The sequence below is a fragment of the Mustelus asterias genome, chromosome 22 (assembly GCF_964213995.1).
Source record: "Mustelus asterias chromosome 22, sMusAst1.hap1.1, whole genome shotgun sequence".
Classification (NCBI taxonomy): domain Eukaryota; kingdom Metazoa; phylum Chordata; class Chondrichthyes; order Carcharhiniformes; family Triakidae; genus Mustelus; species Mustelus asterias.
The window spans coordinates 8,842,575-8,858,184 of record NC_135822.1 but is presented as its reverse complement, the minus strand read 5'-3'; the positions used below and the strand labels follow the sequence as shown (position 1 = coordinate 8,858,184).

The 15,610-nt window shown below is 48.4% G+C and overlaps 1 protein-coding gene across 7 annotated transcripts in view; it reads right to left on the bottom strand.

Annotated features, from left to right (window-relative positions):
- Positions 1–15,610, bottom strand: part of samd11 (sterile alpha motif domain containing 11) — a 328,960-nt gene that overhangs the window by 91,962 nt on the left and 221,388 nt on the right. For all 7 annotated transcript variants that reach the window (XM_078238728.1, XM_078238729.1, XM_078238731.1 and 4 more), the window contains one exon: positions 14,549–14,710. In XM_078238728.1, coding sequence (XP_078094854.1) covers positions 14,549–14,710 — 162 coding nt within the window. The remainder of the gene's footprint in view (positions 1–14,548; positions 14,711–15,610) is intronic.

The following is a 15,610-nucleotide window of genomic DNA, read 5'->3' as shown; positions in this document are numbered from 1 at the left end:
AGCAGCATTGGTCCCAGCTGAATATTTGTTCACTGTTCATCTCAGCTCATTCACATCACTACACATCGTTCGTGCCTATCGGCCGGCTCACACACTCAAAACTAAAAGTTGCCTTTTGTTGTATTCGAACTGACGTCATTTAACCGCCCACATTGTTGAGACACTGTCGGATGAACTGGGGTGTTCGTTTACATTTCTGAATATTCACATCTTTTTTAACCTCGTGATTCAACCAAACCTGGGAGGCCTCCCACCTTGCAGTCTACACAAGCTTCAGTTCATTCAGAACTCTGCTGCCCATGTCCTAATGGGGCGTCACGGCGGCACAGTGGTTAGCATTGCTGTCTCACAGCGCCAGGGACCCCAGGTTCAATTCCGGCCTTGGGTCGCTCTCTATGCGGAGTCTGCACGTTCTCCCCGTGCCTGTGTGGGTTTCCTCCCATAGTCCGAAAGACGTGCTGGTTAGGTGCATTGGTCATGCTAAATTCTCCCTCAGTGTACCCGAAAAGGTGCCAGGCGACTAGGGGATTTTCACAGTAACTTAATTGCAGTGTTAATGTTAGCCTACTGGTGACACTAATAAATAAATCAATTTCTAATTCACACCAAGTCCCATTCCTCATTAGTCGTGTTCTTTGAACTGCAGTGTCTTCTGGTCCTGACGCCATCTTGATTTTCAAATCCTTCCATGACCTCACCGCTCTCCATCTTTCTGACCCCTCTACAGCGCTCCAAGATCTCTTCACTCCTCCAAATCTGGATGCTTGGTCCTTCCCATTGGGCGGCACGGTGGCACAGTGGGTAGCATTGCTGCCTCACAGCACCAGGGACCCGGGTTCAATTCCGGCCTTAAATGACTGTGCGGAGTCTGCACGTTCTCCCCGTGTCTGCATGGGTTTCCTCTGGGTGCTCCGGTTTCCTCCCACAGTCCTAAGATGTGCAGGTCAGGTGGATTGGCCACACTTAATTGCCATTTATGGTCCCAAGATGTGTGGGTTAGGGGGATTAGCGGAGTAAATATGTGGAGTTACGGGGATAGGGCCTGGGTAAGATACCCTGTCGGAGAGTCGGTGTAGACTCGATGGGCCAAAGGGCCTCCTTCTGCACTGTAGGGACTCTATGATCGATTGTTGTATAAAAAAAAATCTGGTTCACCAATGGCCTTTAGGAAATCTGCCATCCTTACTTGGCCTGGCCTACTTGTGACTCCAGAGCCACAGAAATTTGGTTAACGTCTAGCAGCAAGCTAGTTCAAGGGATGGGCAAGAAATGCCGGTCTTGCCAGCGATTCCCACATCCCATGAAAGAATGAAGGGGAAAATAAATCAGTGCAGTCTGATGTTTAATCTATTTATTTATGTCGGGTCAACGCTGTGAAAAAAACAGCGCAATTGCTTAACAATTCCCAAAGTCCTCAAAACATTCAAACTAATTACATAGGAACACAGAATCCAGAAGCAGGAGGAGGCCATTCGGCCCTTCGAGCCTGCTCCACCATTCAATATGATCATGGCTGATCATCAAATTCAATATCCTGATCCCTCTTCCCCCCATATCCCTTGATCCCTTTAGCCCCAAGAGCTGTATCTAATTCCTTCTTGAAATCAGACAACATTTTGGCCTCAACTACTTTCTGTGGTAGTGAATTCCACACATTCACCACTCTCTGGGTGAATTCCTCACCTCACTCCTAAAAGGTTTGCCCCTTATCCTCAAACTATGGCCCTTAGTTCTGGACTCCCCCACCATTGGGAACATTCTGTGAAATTTCTGTCAAAAAAATTCGAATTTGGTGATTGACAAATGCACAATCTTTTCGGATTTCTAGATCGCAACCCTCTCCTCTCACTCAAGTACACCACAATCTATTTTGGACATTTTCAGATGGCTAACTCTGGCTCACAACCTCGCAGTGTCTATCTGCGGCTTGCCTTGAACAGATTAAGTGCGCTCGAAAGATTATTTTCTACATGCAACGCATTTTTAAAAACGATTTGCAAGAGCTTTGAAGTTTAATCTGAAACTTAAGAGGCTCAGATTCAGTTTGGAAGTCAGGGCCAGGAACTAAACCGAGATTAATGTTCAGGGGTATCGAGTTGGTGCCAAGGTAGCAAAAAAGAATCCTGTCCAGTAGGATGGCAAAAGGATTGGTTTCCTGTTAAGTAGAGGGTATCTATTCATCTTTCCCTGAAGTTCCCTCACCTAAACGGGCGGCACAGTGGCACAGTGGTTAACATTGCTGCCTCACAGCACCAGGGACCCGGGTTCGATTCCTGGCTTGGGTCAATGTGTGGAGTCTGCATGTTCTCCCTGTGTCTTTGTGGGTTTCCTCCGGGTGCTCCGGTTTCCTCCCACAGTCCAAAGATGTGCGGGTTAGGTGGATTGGCCATGCTAAATTGCCCCTTGGTGTCAGGGGAGACTAGCTAGGGTAAATGCATGGGGCTGCGGGAATAGGGCCTGGGTGGGATTGTGGTGGGTGCAGACTCTTCTGCACTGTAGGAATTCTATGAATCTATGAACAACATCAACACTAAATTAACTTGTACAAAAATTACAGCACTCGGTTTCTCCAATTGTTTTCAGGCGGGTTTTGGATGTATTTGTGGAGGATAAAGGGACAAAATTACAATACTTCATTATTTACTTCAGTCAATTAATTATCTAGGTAATGAGGTATTCCTTTTCTTTTGCGTTGCCATGGTATTTATAATTTAGGAAGCTGGCTGGCAGCCAATTATGAGTGGTTGCATCGATCTCAGTCTTGTGCAAACCCCTGATGTGTCTCTCAGAAGTGCAGAACGGAAAGAGCTTGCTGCACGGTGACATGTGGGAATCACACTGATTGACACATTGACATTGCCGTCAACAGATTCCGAAAAGGAAAGAGCCCCAGAAAAAAAAAATCCCAACACATAAATTATGATAAACTCAATTTTGATTTGACAATAATTGGTTTCCTGGTCATTTCTGCCCTTTTCTTTAAAAAAAAAACCTAACGTCGCGGCGTGCAGTGAGTCTCAAGTCAACTGAAAAAGTAGTTAGTCAAGCATGTGGGAGCTCAGGCTTCATGAATAGAGGCATCGAATACAAAAGCCGACACGGTAGCACACAGTGGTTAGCACTGCTGCCTCACAGCGCCAGGGACCATGGGTTCAATTCCGGCCTTGGGTCACTGCCTCTGCAGAGTTTGCACGTTCTCCCCGTGTCTGCGTGGGTGGAATCCGGGTGCTCCGGTTTCCTCCCACAGTCCAAAGATGCGCAGGTTAGGTTGATTGGCCTTGCTGAATTGCCCCTTAAGAGTCGCAAGGAGGCTCACAAGGATGATCCCAGGAATGTAGGGTTTGCCATTTGAGGACACTGGGCCTATACTCAATGGAGTTTAGAAGGATGAGGGGGATCTCATTGAAACTCACGGAATACTGAGAGGCCTAGATAGTGTGGACGTGGGGAGGATGTTTCCACTCGTGGGAGAGACTAGAACTCGAGGGCACAACCTCAGAGTGAAGGGACGCTCCCTTAAAACTGAGATGAGGAGGAATTTCTTCAGCCAGAGGGTGTTGAATCTGTGGAACACATTGCCACAGAAGGCTGTGGAGGCCAGGTCATTGAGTGACAGGGATAGATAGGTTCTTGATCAATAAAGGGTTACGGGGAGAAGGCAGGAGAATGGGGATGAGAAACATATCAGCCATGATTGAACGGCGGAGCAGGTTTGATGGGCAAAATGGTCTAATTCTGCTCCTATATCTTATGAACTTAAGATGTGCAGGTTAGGTGGATTGGCCAAGCTAAATTGCGCCTTAGTGTCCCAAGATGTCCAGTTTCTGGGGATTAGCGGGTTAAATATGTGGGGTTTCGGAGATAGGGGCTGGGTAAGATGTTCTGTCAGAGAGTCAGTATAGGTTCAATGGGTTGAATGGCCTCCTGCACTGTAGGATTCTATGATTCTGAACCTTTTTGAAGCTCCTCCGGTTTGGCCACAGATGGAATATTGTGTCCAATATTCTGATCGCCACATTCAGGAAGAATTTGAGGGGTCGTTGAGGGGGCGAGGAAGGAGATTTACCAACATCATTCCAGGATTGGAGGGATTTCGCTCCAGGGTTGAGAGAAGCGCAGGTTGTTCTCCTTGGAACAGAGGAGGTTGGGGGGGAGGCTGGGGCCGAGAATCTCTGACCTCGCCCGCGGCTGGGATTCTCCTGTCATGCTGCAGTGAATGGGGCATTGGCTCAATGCCAAATTCTAACCGGCAGCGGTAGACAAGTTTGGCAAATCACAGACTTGGTAGTGATGTGCAAAATTATGGTTCAAATAAGGTAGGCGTCAAGCTGTTCCTATTAGTTGACTGTGTGAGGGCTAGGGGGACACAGATTTAAGGTTTCGGGGAAGAGATTCGGGGGGGGGAGGGGGAGCAGAATGTGACAAAAAACGTTTTTTTTTACTCGTCAAGTGGTAATGACCTTCTTCCGTCGGGAAAAAAATATAAAAGTCTGAGGTCACGTACTAACCAACTCAAGAATAGCTTCTTCCCTGCTGCTGTCAGCCTTTTGAATGGACCTACCTCACACTAAGTTGATCTTTCACTACACCCTAGCTGTGACTGTAACACTACATTCTCCACTCTCTCCTTTCCTTCTCTATGAACGGTATGCTCTGTATGTATAGCACGCAAGAAACAATACTTCTCACTGTATACCAATACATGTGACACTAATATATCAAATCAAATCAAATCAAATGACCTGGAACTCTCAGCCGATGAGGGTGGTGAAGAGGATATGTTGTTGAAAAGAAATTGGACTGGCTGTTGAGGGAAGTAAGACTTTCAAGTTGGAAGAGGGGGATTGGAATTGACTGGATTGCCCTACAGAGAGCCAGCACAGAATCATTGGGCCGAATGGCTTCCTTCTGTGCCATTATGACTCCGTGATGTTCCCTCAGTACGGGGCTGGAGATTATCCACTGGAAACCTGGAGTGTGGCTCAGACTCCCGACCTTCTGTCTCAGGGGGTGAGGGGAGAGGCAGAGGAGCAAAGAACAGCAGAGAATTCCAAATGATGTTAAAGTTTTTAAAAGTTTATTTTATTGGTGTCACGAGCAGGCTTACATTAATCTTGCAATGAAGTGACTGTGAAAATCCCAGTGGCCACACTCCGGCGCCTGTTTGGGTACACTGAGGGAGAATTTAGCACGGCCAAATGCATCCTAACCAGCACGTCTTGCAGACTGTGGGAGGAAACCGGAGTATCCGGAAGAAACCCATGCAGACACGGGGAGAACATGCAGACTCCACACAGACAGTGACCCCACCCCCCCCCCCACCGGGCCAAGTGACACAGGTCCAGCTTTTTAAGTTGCATTAAGTTGCATACAGGTGGCTCGGTGCACAGTGGTTAGCACTGCTGCCTCACAGCGCCAGGGACCTGATTCCTGCCTTGGGTCACTGTCTGTGCGGAGTCTGCACGTTCTCCCCGTGCCTGCGTGGGTTTCCTCCGGGTGCTCCGGTTTTCTCCCACAGTCCGAAAGACGTGCTGGTTAGGATGCATTGGCTGTGCTAAATTCTCCCTCAGTGTACCCGAACAGGTGGCGGAGTGTGGCGACTAGGGGATTTTCACAGTCACTTCATTGCAGTGTTAATGTAAGCCTACTTGTGACACTAATTAATAAACTTTATGTTGTTTATTTCTGATCTTCCCGTGCAAACACGCTTTTCTTAATGTGGTGCTTCCTATTTGAGATTCCTGAGATTACAGCTTTCTGCTGCTGAATCACTGCTGCCCCCAGTTTTGGGCAGATGGATTTTGATGGGTGACACATCACCCTTTCGGAGGAGCGTGTAATATACCTGCAGCGGAGATCCTTCCTCGCGCAGTTAGCAACAGCAAATCAATTCATCGCTCCTGTCAGATCAGGAGCTGCAGCTCTCACAGACTCTGACTGACATTTTCTCAAATGCAATGAGCACAGGCACCACGGGAGGCAACCTTTGAGATATCCTGTACACCATTAGTCAGGGCATACTGCACCTCATTAATGGCACTATTAATAAAATGTTATAAAAAAAAGCGATTGTCTGAGCAGTTTGACTTTCTGGGGAAGGTGTCACGCAGAGAGGTGGGAAAGGCATCCACCGGTAGTTTGGAAAGTAAAAAAATGACCAGCCGCCTCTGCTGGGCTGGCATGGATTGGCTCCGCACTGAAGCCGCACAGGTCACCTCGGTGAGCTCTCAATGTGGGGCATCATTGCGGCAAAAATAAATTGCCCCTGTTTCATCAGCACAGCTTGCCATCAGCTCAACCCTTTAATTAGGCGGCTCCCTGACTGTCGCTCCGACATGCAGTTACTTCCAGCGAGCTCCCTTCCTCTGCTGGAAATGTTCATCCGGCATTCCAAACACTCTCACAGCCGCCACCGCTCGTGTAGCCATCCCGCGCTGCCCAAGCTTTTCACACACACACACGCATGTGCACGCATGCACACACACCGCACACACACACCGCACACACACACACACACACACCACACGCACATACGCACACACACAGATACACATGGGGAAGAGATAGAATGGACAGGATAAAATTGTTTCTGCTGGCAGAGAATTCTAGAACCAGGGGACATAGATTCATGATAAGTGGCAGCAGGTGTAGAGGGGACATGAGGAAGAACTTTATTGACTCAAATCATAGAATCTCTACAGTGCAGAAGGAGGCCATTCCGCTCATCGAGTCTGCACCGACCACAATCCCTATTCCCGTATCCCCACATATTTACACCGCTAATCTCCCAGACACTAAGGGGCAATTTAGCATGGCCAATCAGTCTAACCCACACATCTTTAGACTGTGGGAGGAAACCGGAGCACCCGGAGGAAACCCACACAGACACGGGGAGAACACGCAAACTCCACACAGGCAGTGACCCGGGACTGGAATTGAACCCGGGTCCCTGACACTGTGAGGCAGCAGTGCTAACCACTGTGCCATCGTGCCAACTCTCTTCACTAACTCTCCAACTCAAAAACATGCAACAACAACTCATATTTAAATAGCACCTTGAGCACAGTAAAACAGTCCAGGCACTTCACACAGGAGCGTTACTGAACAAAATCGGACACAAAATCCAATTTGACTCTGAATCACACAAGGAATAATTGGCACAAGCGACTAATAAAAAAAATCTGGAATTAAGAATCTACTGATGACCATGAAATCATTGTCGGAAAAACCCAACTGGTTCACTCATGTCCTTTAGGGAAGGAAATCTGCCGTCCTTACCTGGTCTGGTCTACATGTGACTCTAGAGTCACAGCAATGTGGTTGACTCTCAACTGCCCTCAGGCAACTAGGGATGGGCAATGAATGCTGGCCAGCCAGTGACGCCCATGTCCCACGAATGAATACAAAAGAAATTGAGCAACAAGATAGAGAGGCAAGAATGTTTAGGGAGGGAGTTCCAGAGCTTAGGGTCTGAGCAACTGAAGGCACGGCCACAGATGGTGGAGTGACTGCCAGTTGGGCGATAGAACATAGAACATAGAACAGTACAGCACAGAACAGGCCCTTCGGCCCACGATGTTGTGCCGACCTTCATCTGAAACCAAGATCAAGCTATCCCACTCCCTACCATCCTGGTGTGCTCCATGTGCCTATCCAATAACCGCTTAAATGTTCCTAAAGTGTCTGACTCCACTATCACTGCAGGCAGTCCATTCCACACCCCAACCACTCTCTGCGTGAAGAACCTACCTCTGATATCCTTCCTATATCTCCCACCATGAACCCTATAGTTATGCCCCCTCGTAATAGCTCCATCCACCCGAGGAAATAGTCTTTGAACGTTCACTCGATCTATCCCCTTCATCATTTTATAAACCTCTATTAAGTCTCCCCTCAATCTCCTCCGCTCCAGAGAGAACAGCCCCAGCTCCCTCAACCTTTCCTCATAAGACCGACACTCCAAACCAGGCAGCATCCTGGTAAATCTCCTCTGCACTCTTTCCAGCGCTTCCACATCCTTCTTATAGTGATGCTCAGGACGCCAGGATTGGAGGGCTGGAGGAGGTCAGAGGGAGAGGGTGAAGCCATAGAAGGATTTGAAGACAAGGACGAGAATTTTAAAGTTGAAGCATTGACGGAATCAGGAGGTCTACCATAATAGGTATGCATGCTCCTCAATACAACTGTGATGAGGTGGTGGGGAATAAGGCTGATAGGACTGGTGTGGGGGGGAGAGGTGATGGTGGCGATAGGTGATGGTGGATATGGGTGGATAACATGTATAGAAGAGCGGCACAGTGGTTAGCACTGCTGTCTCACAGCGCCAGGGACCTGGGTTCACTTCCGACCTGGGGGGGGGGACTGTCTGTGTGGAGTTTGCACGTTCTCCCCGTGTCTGCGTGGGTTTCCTCCGGTTTCCTCTCACGGTCCAAAGACGTGCGGGCTAGGTGGATTGGCCATGCTAAATTGCCCCTTAGCGCCAGAGAGATTAACAGGGTTATGGGGATAGGGCCTGGATGGGATTGTTGTCAGTGCAGGCTCGATGGGCCAAGTGGCCTCCTTCTGCACCGTAGGGGATTCTGTGACAACTCAAAAAAAATTCCGGAAGAAGCAATTAATCAGAATTGAAGTACAGGAAGCGGATGTCATCCATCAAGTGCAGGTTATGCACTGGAAGGAATTCCAGACCACATGTGTTTGTTTGTAAGGAATCGTGTTCAGGGTAGGAGTCCTCCCAACAGAAGGGGTGGGAAAATAACTCAAACGCACGCACAGCTCTCTGATGTCATGGACCTCCTTGCTATTGGCGAAAGAGCAGTTCCAGTAGACACCGGGGGACGGTTACCAGATCTCCTGGCTTGAGTCCAGTGAAGTCTTCACAAAAAAAGAAAGCAGAAATATACAGAAGACTTTCTATCCTTACTTAAAACAGGGACAATGCAGGATCAGCAGCTTTGTCACGTAGGCAGCGACGGAGGTATGGATCATTCCTGAAGCTGTGCCGTGTCTCAGAGTCTTCCCCGTCGCGTTGCAGAGGCTGCTCTGGGGTTGGATGTTCGGGGGAACTCGTGGAAGGTCAAAGGAGGGAAGCAATGACTGGCTAAAGGAAGCAGCAGCTCAGACGGGGGGGGGAGGCGGGGATGGAACCAGAGTTAATCTGCTGCACTGAAAACAATGGCAAACCTGGGGGCGGGACCTCCCATGGCCAGAATTTGTGGTACGTTGGTTCTTAATACGCAGCTTGTGATGTTGCTGTAAATCACAGGAATTATTAATCTACACCGTCCACCCCCACCAAACCGCCCAGCCCCAACTTCCCCGGTACTGAGGGAAAGGTTCAGTAGACCAAGTTGGAAATCTAGCCGATTATTGTTCCTTCTTCAGCTTGAAAGTAAATTTGTCCATAATAGGGTAATATCCACTTCAGAAATCGATCCAAGTCCAGATATTGAATCATGGAATTCTGACAGAAAGAGGCCATTCAGCCCATCAAACCTGCACCGACAACAATCCCACCTGGGCCCTCTCCCCATGTATTTAGAAACATACAAACATAGAAAATAGGTGCAAGACCAGGCCATTCGGCCCGTCGATCCTGCTCCACCATTCATTTTGATCATGGCTGATCATCGAATTCAATATCCTGATTCAGCCTCCCCCCCCGCCCCCATATCCCTTGATTCTTTTAGTCCCAAGCGCTATATTTACTATATCTAAATACCCTGCTAATCCTTCTGATACTAAGGGGCAATTTAACATGGCCAACCCACCTAACTTGCATATCTTTGGACTTTGGGAGGAAACTGGAGCACCCGGAGGAAACCCACGCAGACACGGGGAGAACATGCAGACTCCGCCCAGACAATCATCCAAGCTGGGAATCGAACCCAGGTCCCTGGCGCTGTGAGGCAGCAGTGCTAACCACTGTGCCGCCCTGGAGAATGACTTGGTGAAAGGTGTACTAAGAGCAGAATTAAGATGGGGAGTGACTGTCCCACTATTCATTGACAGACCTGTCCCACAGCATGTCCGGAATGCATACCAAAACCAGCCTGTCCAGGCAGCGTGCCAAGTTGGATTGAGAGCTGTCAAATGGGAGATGGTTTTGCAGCACAGTGGAACAGTGGTTAGCACTGTTGCCTCACAGTGCCAGGGACCTGGGTTCGATTTCCGGCTTGGGTCTTTGTCTGTGTGGAGTTTGCACGTTCTCCCCGTGTCTGCATGGGTTTCGTCCGGGTGCTCCGGTTTCCTCCCACAGTCTGAAAGACGTGCTGGTTAGGCTCATTGGCCACGCTAAATTCTCCCTCAGTGTAACCCGAACAGGCTCCGGACTCGAAACGTCAGCTCTTTTCTCTCCTTACAGATGCTGCCAGACCTGCTGAGATTTTCCAGCATTTTCTCTTTTGGCTCCAGAGTGTGGCAACTCGGGGATTTTCACAGTAAACTCATTGCCGTGTTAATGGAAGCCTACCTGTGACGCTAATAAATAAACTTAAACTTAAAAACTAAAATGAGCGACGTCACTGAATCACAAGGAAATGAACGTCAGAAGTAATGTAGAGCAAATGGAAGAACATACAGCCTCATCTCAAGTCAGAATGATCTCCACCCCCCCCCCTCCCCCCCCCACCCCCCACCACTACCACCTCCCAAACCACTCTAAAACCCGCCCTGGTCTATGGTTTGATTGATGTGCCCCCACGTGGCTCAAACCGTTCCGAAGGGAATTTGAGAATTCCTTTCATCCACGAAAAGCCTCCTGGTTTTGTAGATGGAGGCAAACCAGATCATTTCCACATCTCCCGGTGGATTCCAGTTGCAGGTTTGCCTCCAGCTCTCCATGGGAGACGAGTGGGAAGCAGAAGAGGGCAAGAGAAACAGGCCGAGAGATCAAAGAAAGGGAACAAGATGAAGCTAATGGAGTCAAGGAGAGAAGGTGTACAGAGAGAGAGAGAGAGAGAAAGTCCCTATGAAGGAAAATTGAACAAGACGCAGTGGGGATGAAATTCAACAGGTACTAAATATTCAGTCACCCATTAAAAACCACGTTTATTTATTAGTGTCACAAGTAGGCTTCCATTAACACTGCAATGAAGCTACTGTGAAAATCCCCCAGTCGCCACACTCCAGCACCTGTTTGGGTACACTGAGGGAGAATTTAGCACGGCCAATGACACCTAACCAGCACGTCTCTCGGACAGTGGGAGGAAACCGGAGCATCCGGAGGAAACCCACGCGGACACGGGGAGAACGTGTAGACTCCGCACAGGCAGTGATCCAAGCCAGGAATTGAATCCGGCTCCCCGGCGCTGTGGGGCAGCAGTGCTAACCCCTGTGCCATTGTATTCCACTTAGTTGCCCGTTCACACTGTAAGTGAGAGGGAAACAAAGACTTAACAGCAGGAGACAAGCAGAGAAAACTTACTTTTGTGTTTGACCAGAGATGATAACACAGCACATCAACTGGTGATGACAGAGCTCCATTTGTAAAGACTGAAACTCCACCAAACAAATATCTTGTTGAAGAGGGTTGAAGGAGTTGAGTATGAATCAAGTGGAAATCGGATATTATATTGGTCTGTGTGTCTATGTGCTCAATACTGTTAAAGAACAATCAAACTCTTCTCTCCTTTCAATTATTCTGCTCCCCTCACTAGATGATATCGTCTCTGTGTCCTACAACAACGCTGTGCTGAATTCCTCATCTCCCAATCCACACTCTGCACGCCGAGAGTCATTCCCAAGTGGAAGGCATCACAACTCAGTCTCAACCTGTCCTCACCCGCAACGCACTGTCCCCTAGTGGGAGGTGCGCAACATTAGGTACTAGCTCGGCACAATGAAGGATAGAACCTGGAACCTTCTGGTCTAAATGCCCATCAGGAATGGGAGGTGGGCTTTCCTCACTAAGCCTGTCGGTGACCTTTCGTCAAAGGGCTTAACAATGCCTCAATATGGTTACAGGGTGACATGGTGGCACAGTGATTAGCACTGCTGCCTCACAGCGCCAGGGATCCAGGTTCAATTCTGGCTTTGGGTCACTGCATGTGTGGAGTTTGCACGTTCTCCCCATGTTTCCTCCCACAGTCCAAAGATGTGCGGGTTAGGTGGATTGGCCATGCTAAATTGATCTTTAGTGTCAGGGGGATTAACAAGGTAAATATCTGGGGTTACGGGGATAGGGCCCGGGTAGGATTGTTGTCAGTGCAGGCTCGATGGGCCTCCTTCTGCAATGTAGGGATTCTATGGGATTCTATAAATGGGGAGCCTGAGCAACGTCACATGCCCATGTTGGCATGGTACGGTGGCACAGTGGACGGCACGGTGGCACAGTGGTTAGCACTGCTGTCTCACAGCACCAGGGACCCGGGTTCAATTCCCGGCTTGGGTCACTGTCTGTGCGGAATCTGCACGTTCTCCCCGTGTCTGCGTGGGTTTCCTCCGGGTGCTCCGGTTTCCTCCCACAGTCCGAAAGACGTGCTGGTTAGGGTGCCATTGGCCATGCTAAATTCTCCCTCAGTGTACCCGAGCAGGCGCCGGAGTGTGGCGACCAGGGGATTTTCACAGTAACTTGACTGCTGTGTTAATGTGACCAATAAATAAACTTTTACTTTTTGCACCTGGCTACGCATTGAAGAGTAAAGCTTGTTGAGCAATAGATCTCCATCCGGGGAGAGAAATTAGCCAAAAAAGGGCCCAAAAATCAGGTGACAGCTCTTGCTGAGTAACGAAGTTAAATTTACAGTCTTGTTCTGCTAACTTACACGTCCTGTATCTGAGCAGCCTTCAAAAAGAAAATCCTAAATTAAATCCAATTAACACAACTTTTCTTTAATTTACTGGCACTGTCTCAGGTCGGGTTTTATTAATATAAATTTCAGCTGTGATGGTTAGCGTTGACAAATGATGTCCTGTTTTGCCGGTACGTAGAAAAATGACTTTATACCATTACAGACTTTAAAACCGGGAGGGAGGATGACATTCCTACTCTAAATACCCGCAGGAGGCAAAGGAGACTATCTCAGCATCAAAAATAAAATCGTCATTCAGTCTCAATGATCACGAACGTGGAGTCTGATAACAGGAGAGGGTGATATCTTTCTGCTGTTGGTGCACCAACCTCCGCACAGAACAACACACCCCATAAAAATATCCCTGTTGAATAAATAAAATAGATATTGGGAAATCGGGGTACCAAGGGAAATCTGTATCAGAAAAGTTAAAGTTTATTTATTAGTCACAAGTAAGGCTTACATTAACACTGCAATGAAGTTACTGTGAAATTCCCCGTGAGTCGCCACACGGACTGTTCGGGTCCATGCACGTCTTTCAGACTGTGGGAGGAAACCGGGAACACCCGGAGGAAACCCACGCAGACACGGGGAGAACATGCAGACTCTGCACAGACAGTGACCCAAGCCGGGAATCGAACCCGGGTCCCTGGCGGGGTAAGGCCCGCAGTGCTAACCACTGTGCCGTCATGCTATGGTCGGTGCAGACTATCTTGGGCCGAATGGCCTCCTTCCGCACTGTAGGGATTCTATGCTACTATGATCCTCGAAGAGATAGTTTTACAAGTTAAATGTTCTGTAAAATAAGGAATATGAAAAATATATGCTTTTTTGAAAATTCATCTACGGGCTTTGGGCTGGCTAGGTCAGCATTTATTGCCCTCAAGAAGAGGGTGGTGAGCTGCCTTCTCGAACTGCTGCAGTCCATGTGTTGTAGGTACACCCACAATGCTGTTATGGGTGGCACGGTGGCACAGTGGTTAGCACCCGCTGCCTCACATCAAGTCTTTTCTGACCACAATCCAACACGGGCCCTATCCCCACAACCCTCATTAACCATGCTAATCCCCCTGACACTAGGCCCAATTTAGCATGGCCAATCAACCTAACCCGCATGTCTTTGTTCATTAAACTTTTAAACTTCAGTCCATTCTCCCTCATATCTGACTTCACCTTGAAGGCATCTATACCATTCACCTCAACCTACTCCACGTAGTAGTAAGCTCCACATTCTAACCACTCTCTGGGTAAAGAGGAATTCCCGATCAGTGATTATTTTATACATTTGACCCCGAGTTTTGGATTCCCCCACAAATGGAAACATTTGCCGGAATATTCTACCGCTCCACCCGCCACGGGGATCAGAGTGGTTGAAGGGCGGACAATGTCCGTTGACCTCGGGTGGGATTTTCCGGTCTTGGGTCGAGCGAGGCCGTAAATCCTCACTCATTAACACTCGTCAACCTTGTCAAACTCTCTGCAGAATGTTGATGACCTCCAATCGGTCACCTTTGCCTTTTGAAGAGCCCCAACCTGCTCAGTCTTTCTTGGGGGTTATGACTTCCAAGTTAGGGTATCGTTTTTGGAAATCGCCTTCAGACTTTCTCCTGTCTCCTTAAGTCTTTCTCGCAACGCGGAGAGAGCACAGCAATTGTTTTAAGGCAGCTTGAACTGAGTTACATATACTGGAGGGACTGAGTCATAAGTCAAGATATTAGAGTTTGCTATTGTCCAGGAACCAGGAAACAACTCCTTACCTCCATGAGTTGGGACTCCCATACTGTTGGCAAGTTGGTACAGTCGTTGCTGCTGCTCCTCATACGTCCCATGTTCATTCAATGCGGACATCATTCGCCTGTAGTGTTCTTCAGGTGTCATCTGAATAATCTGGTCCTCGATTAAGGGAGTGTGACACTTTTCTAGATGGAAGGGAAAACAAAAGGGTCGAATATTTTGAGTACTTCTGCAAAAATAAACCAATCACGCCTGAATTGGGTAAATTCTTGAAGGGGGATTTTTTTTTTGGCAGGGCTTTGTTCCTCTTTCACCCTGTCTCCACTGCCTTTCATTGGCTCCCGTTCCAAGCAACCTCTTATTCAAATCCCTCCATGGCCTTGCCCCTCCTTATCTCTGCAATCTCATCCAACTCCACAACCATCCCTCCCCCTCCACTCCACCCCCTACAGATCTGCGCTCCTCTAATTCTGGCATATACATTCCCAATCATAATTGTTCCAACACTTGTGGCCATGCCTTCAGTTACCTGGTCCCCGAACTCTGGAATTCCCTCTCCGCATCTGCTTTCCTACCTCACTTCCTTCCTTTAAGATGCTGTTTAAAAACTACCTCTTTGACCAAACGTTTGGTCATTGGGCCCAATTTCTCCTTCTGTGGCTCCTGTTGCAGTATCATTATTTGTTTTATAGTCCTCCTGTGAAGTCCTCCTCCAGTCCTGGTCCCTCCATGCAGACTCTATAGTTAAGAAAGCCCACCAACACCTCTACATTCTCAGGAGACCAGAAGAAGCATTCTTTCTGGATGTATCACAGCTTGACATGGCTCCTGCTCTGTCCATGACCGCAAGAAACTACAAAGGGTCATGAACAAAGTCCAGTCCACCACTCAAACCAGCCTCCCATCCATTGACTCTGTCTACACTTCCCGCTGCCTCGGCAAAGCAGCCAGCATAATCAAGGACCCCACGCACCCCGGACATTCTCTCTTCCACCTTCTTCCGTTGGAACAAAGATACAAAAGTCTGAGGTCACGCACCAACCGACTCAAGAACAGCTTCTTCCCTGCTGCCATCGGACTTTTGA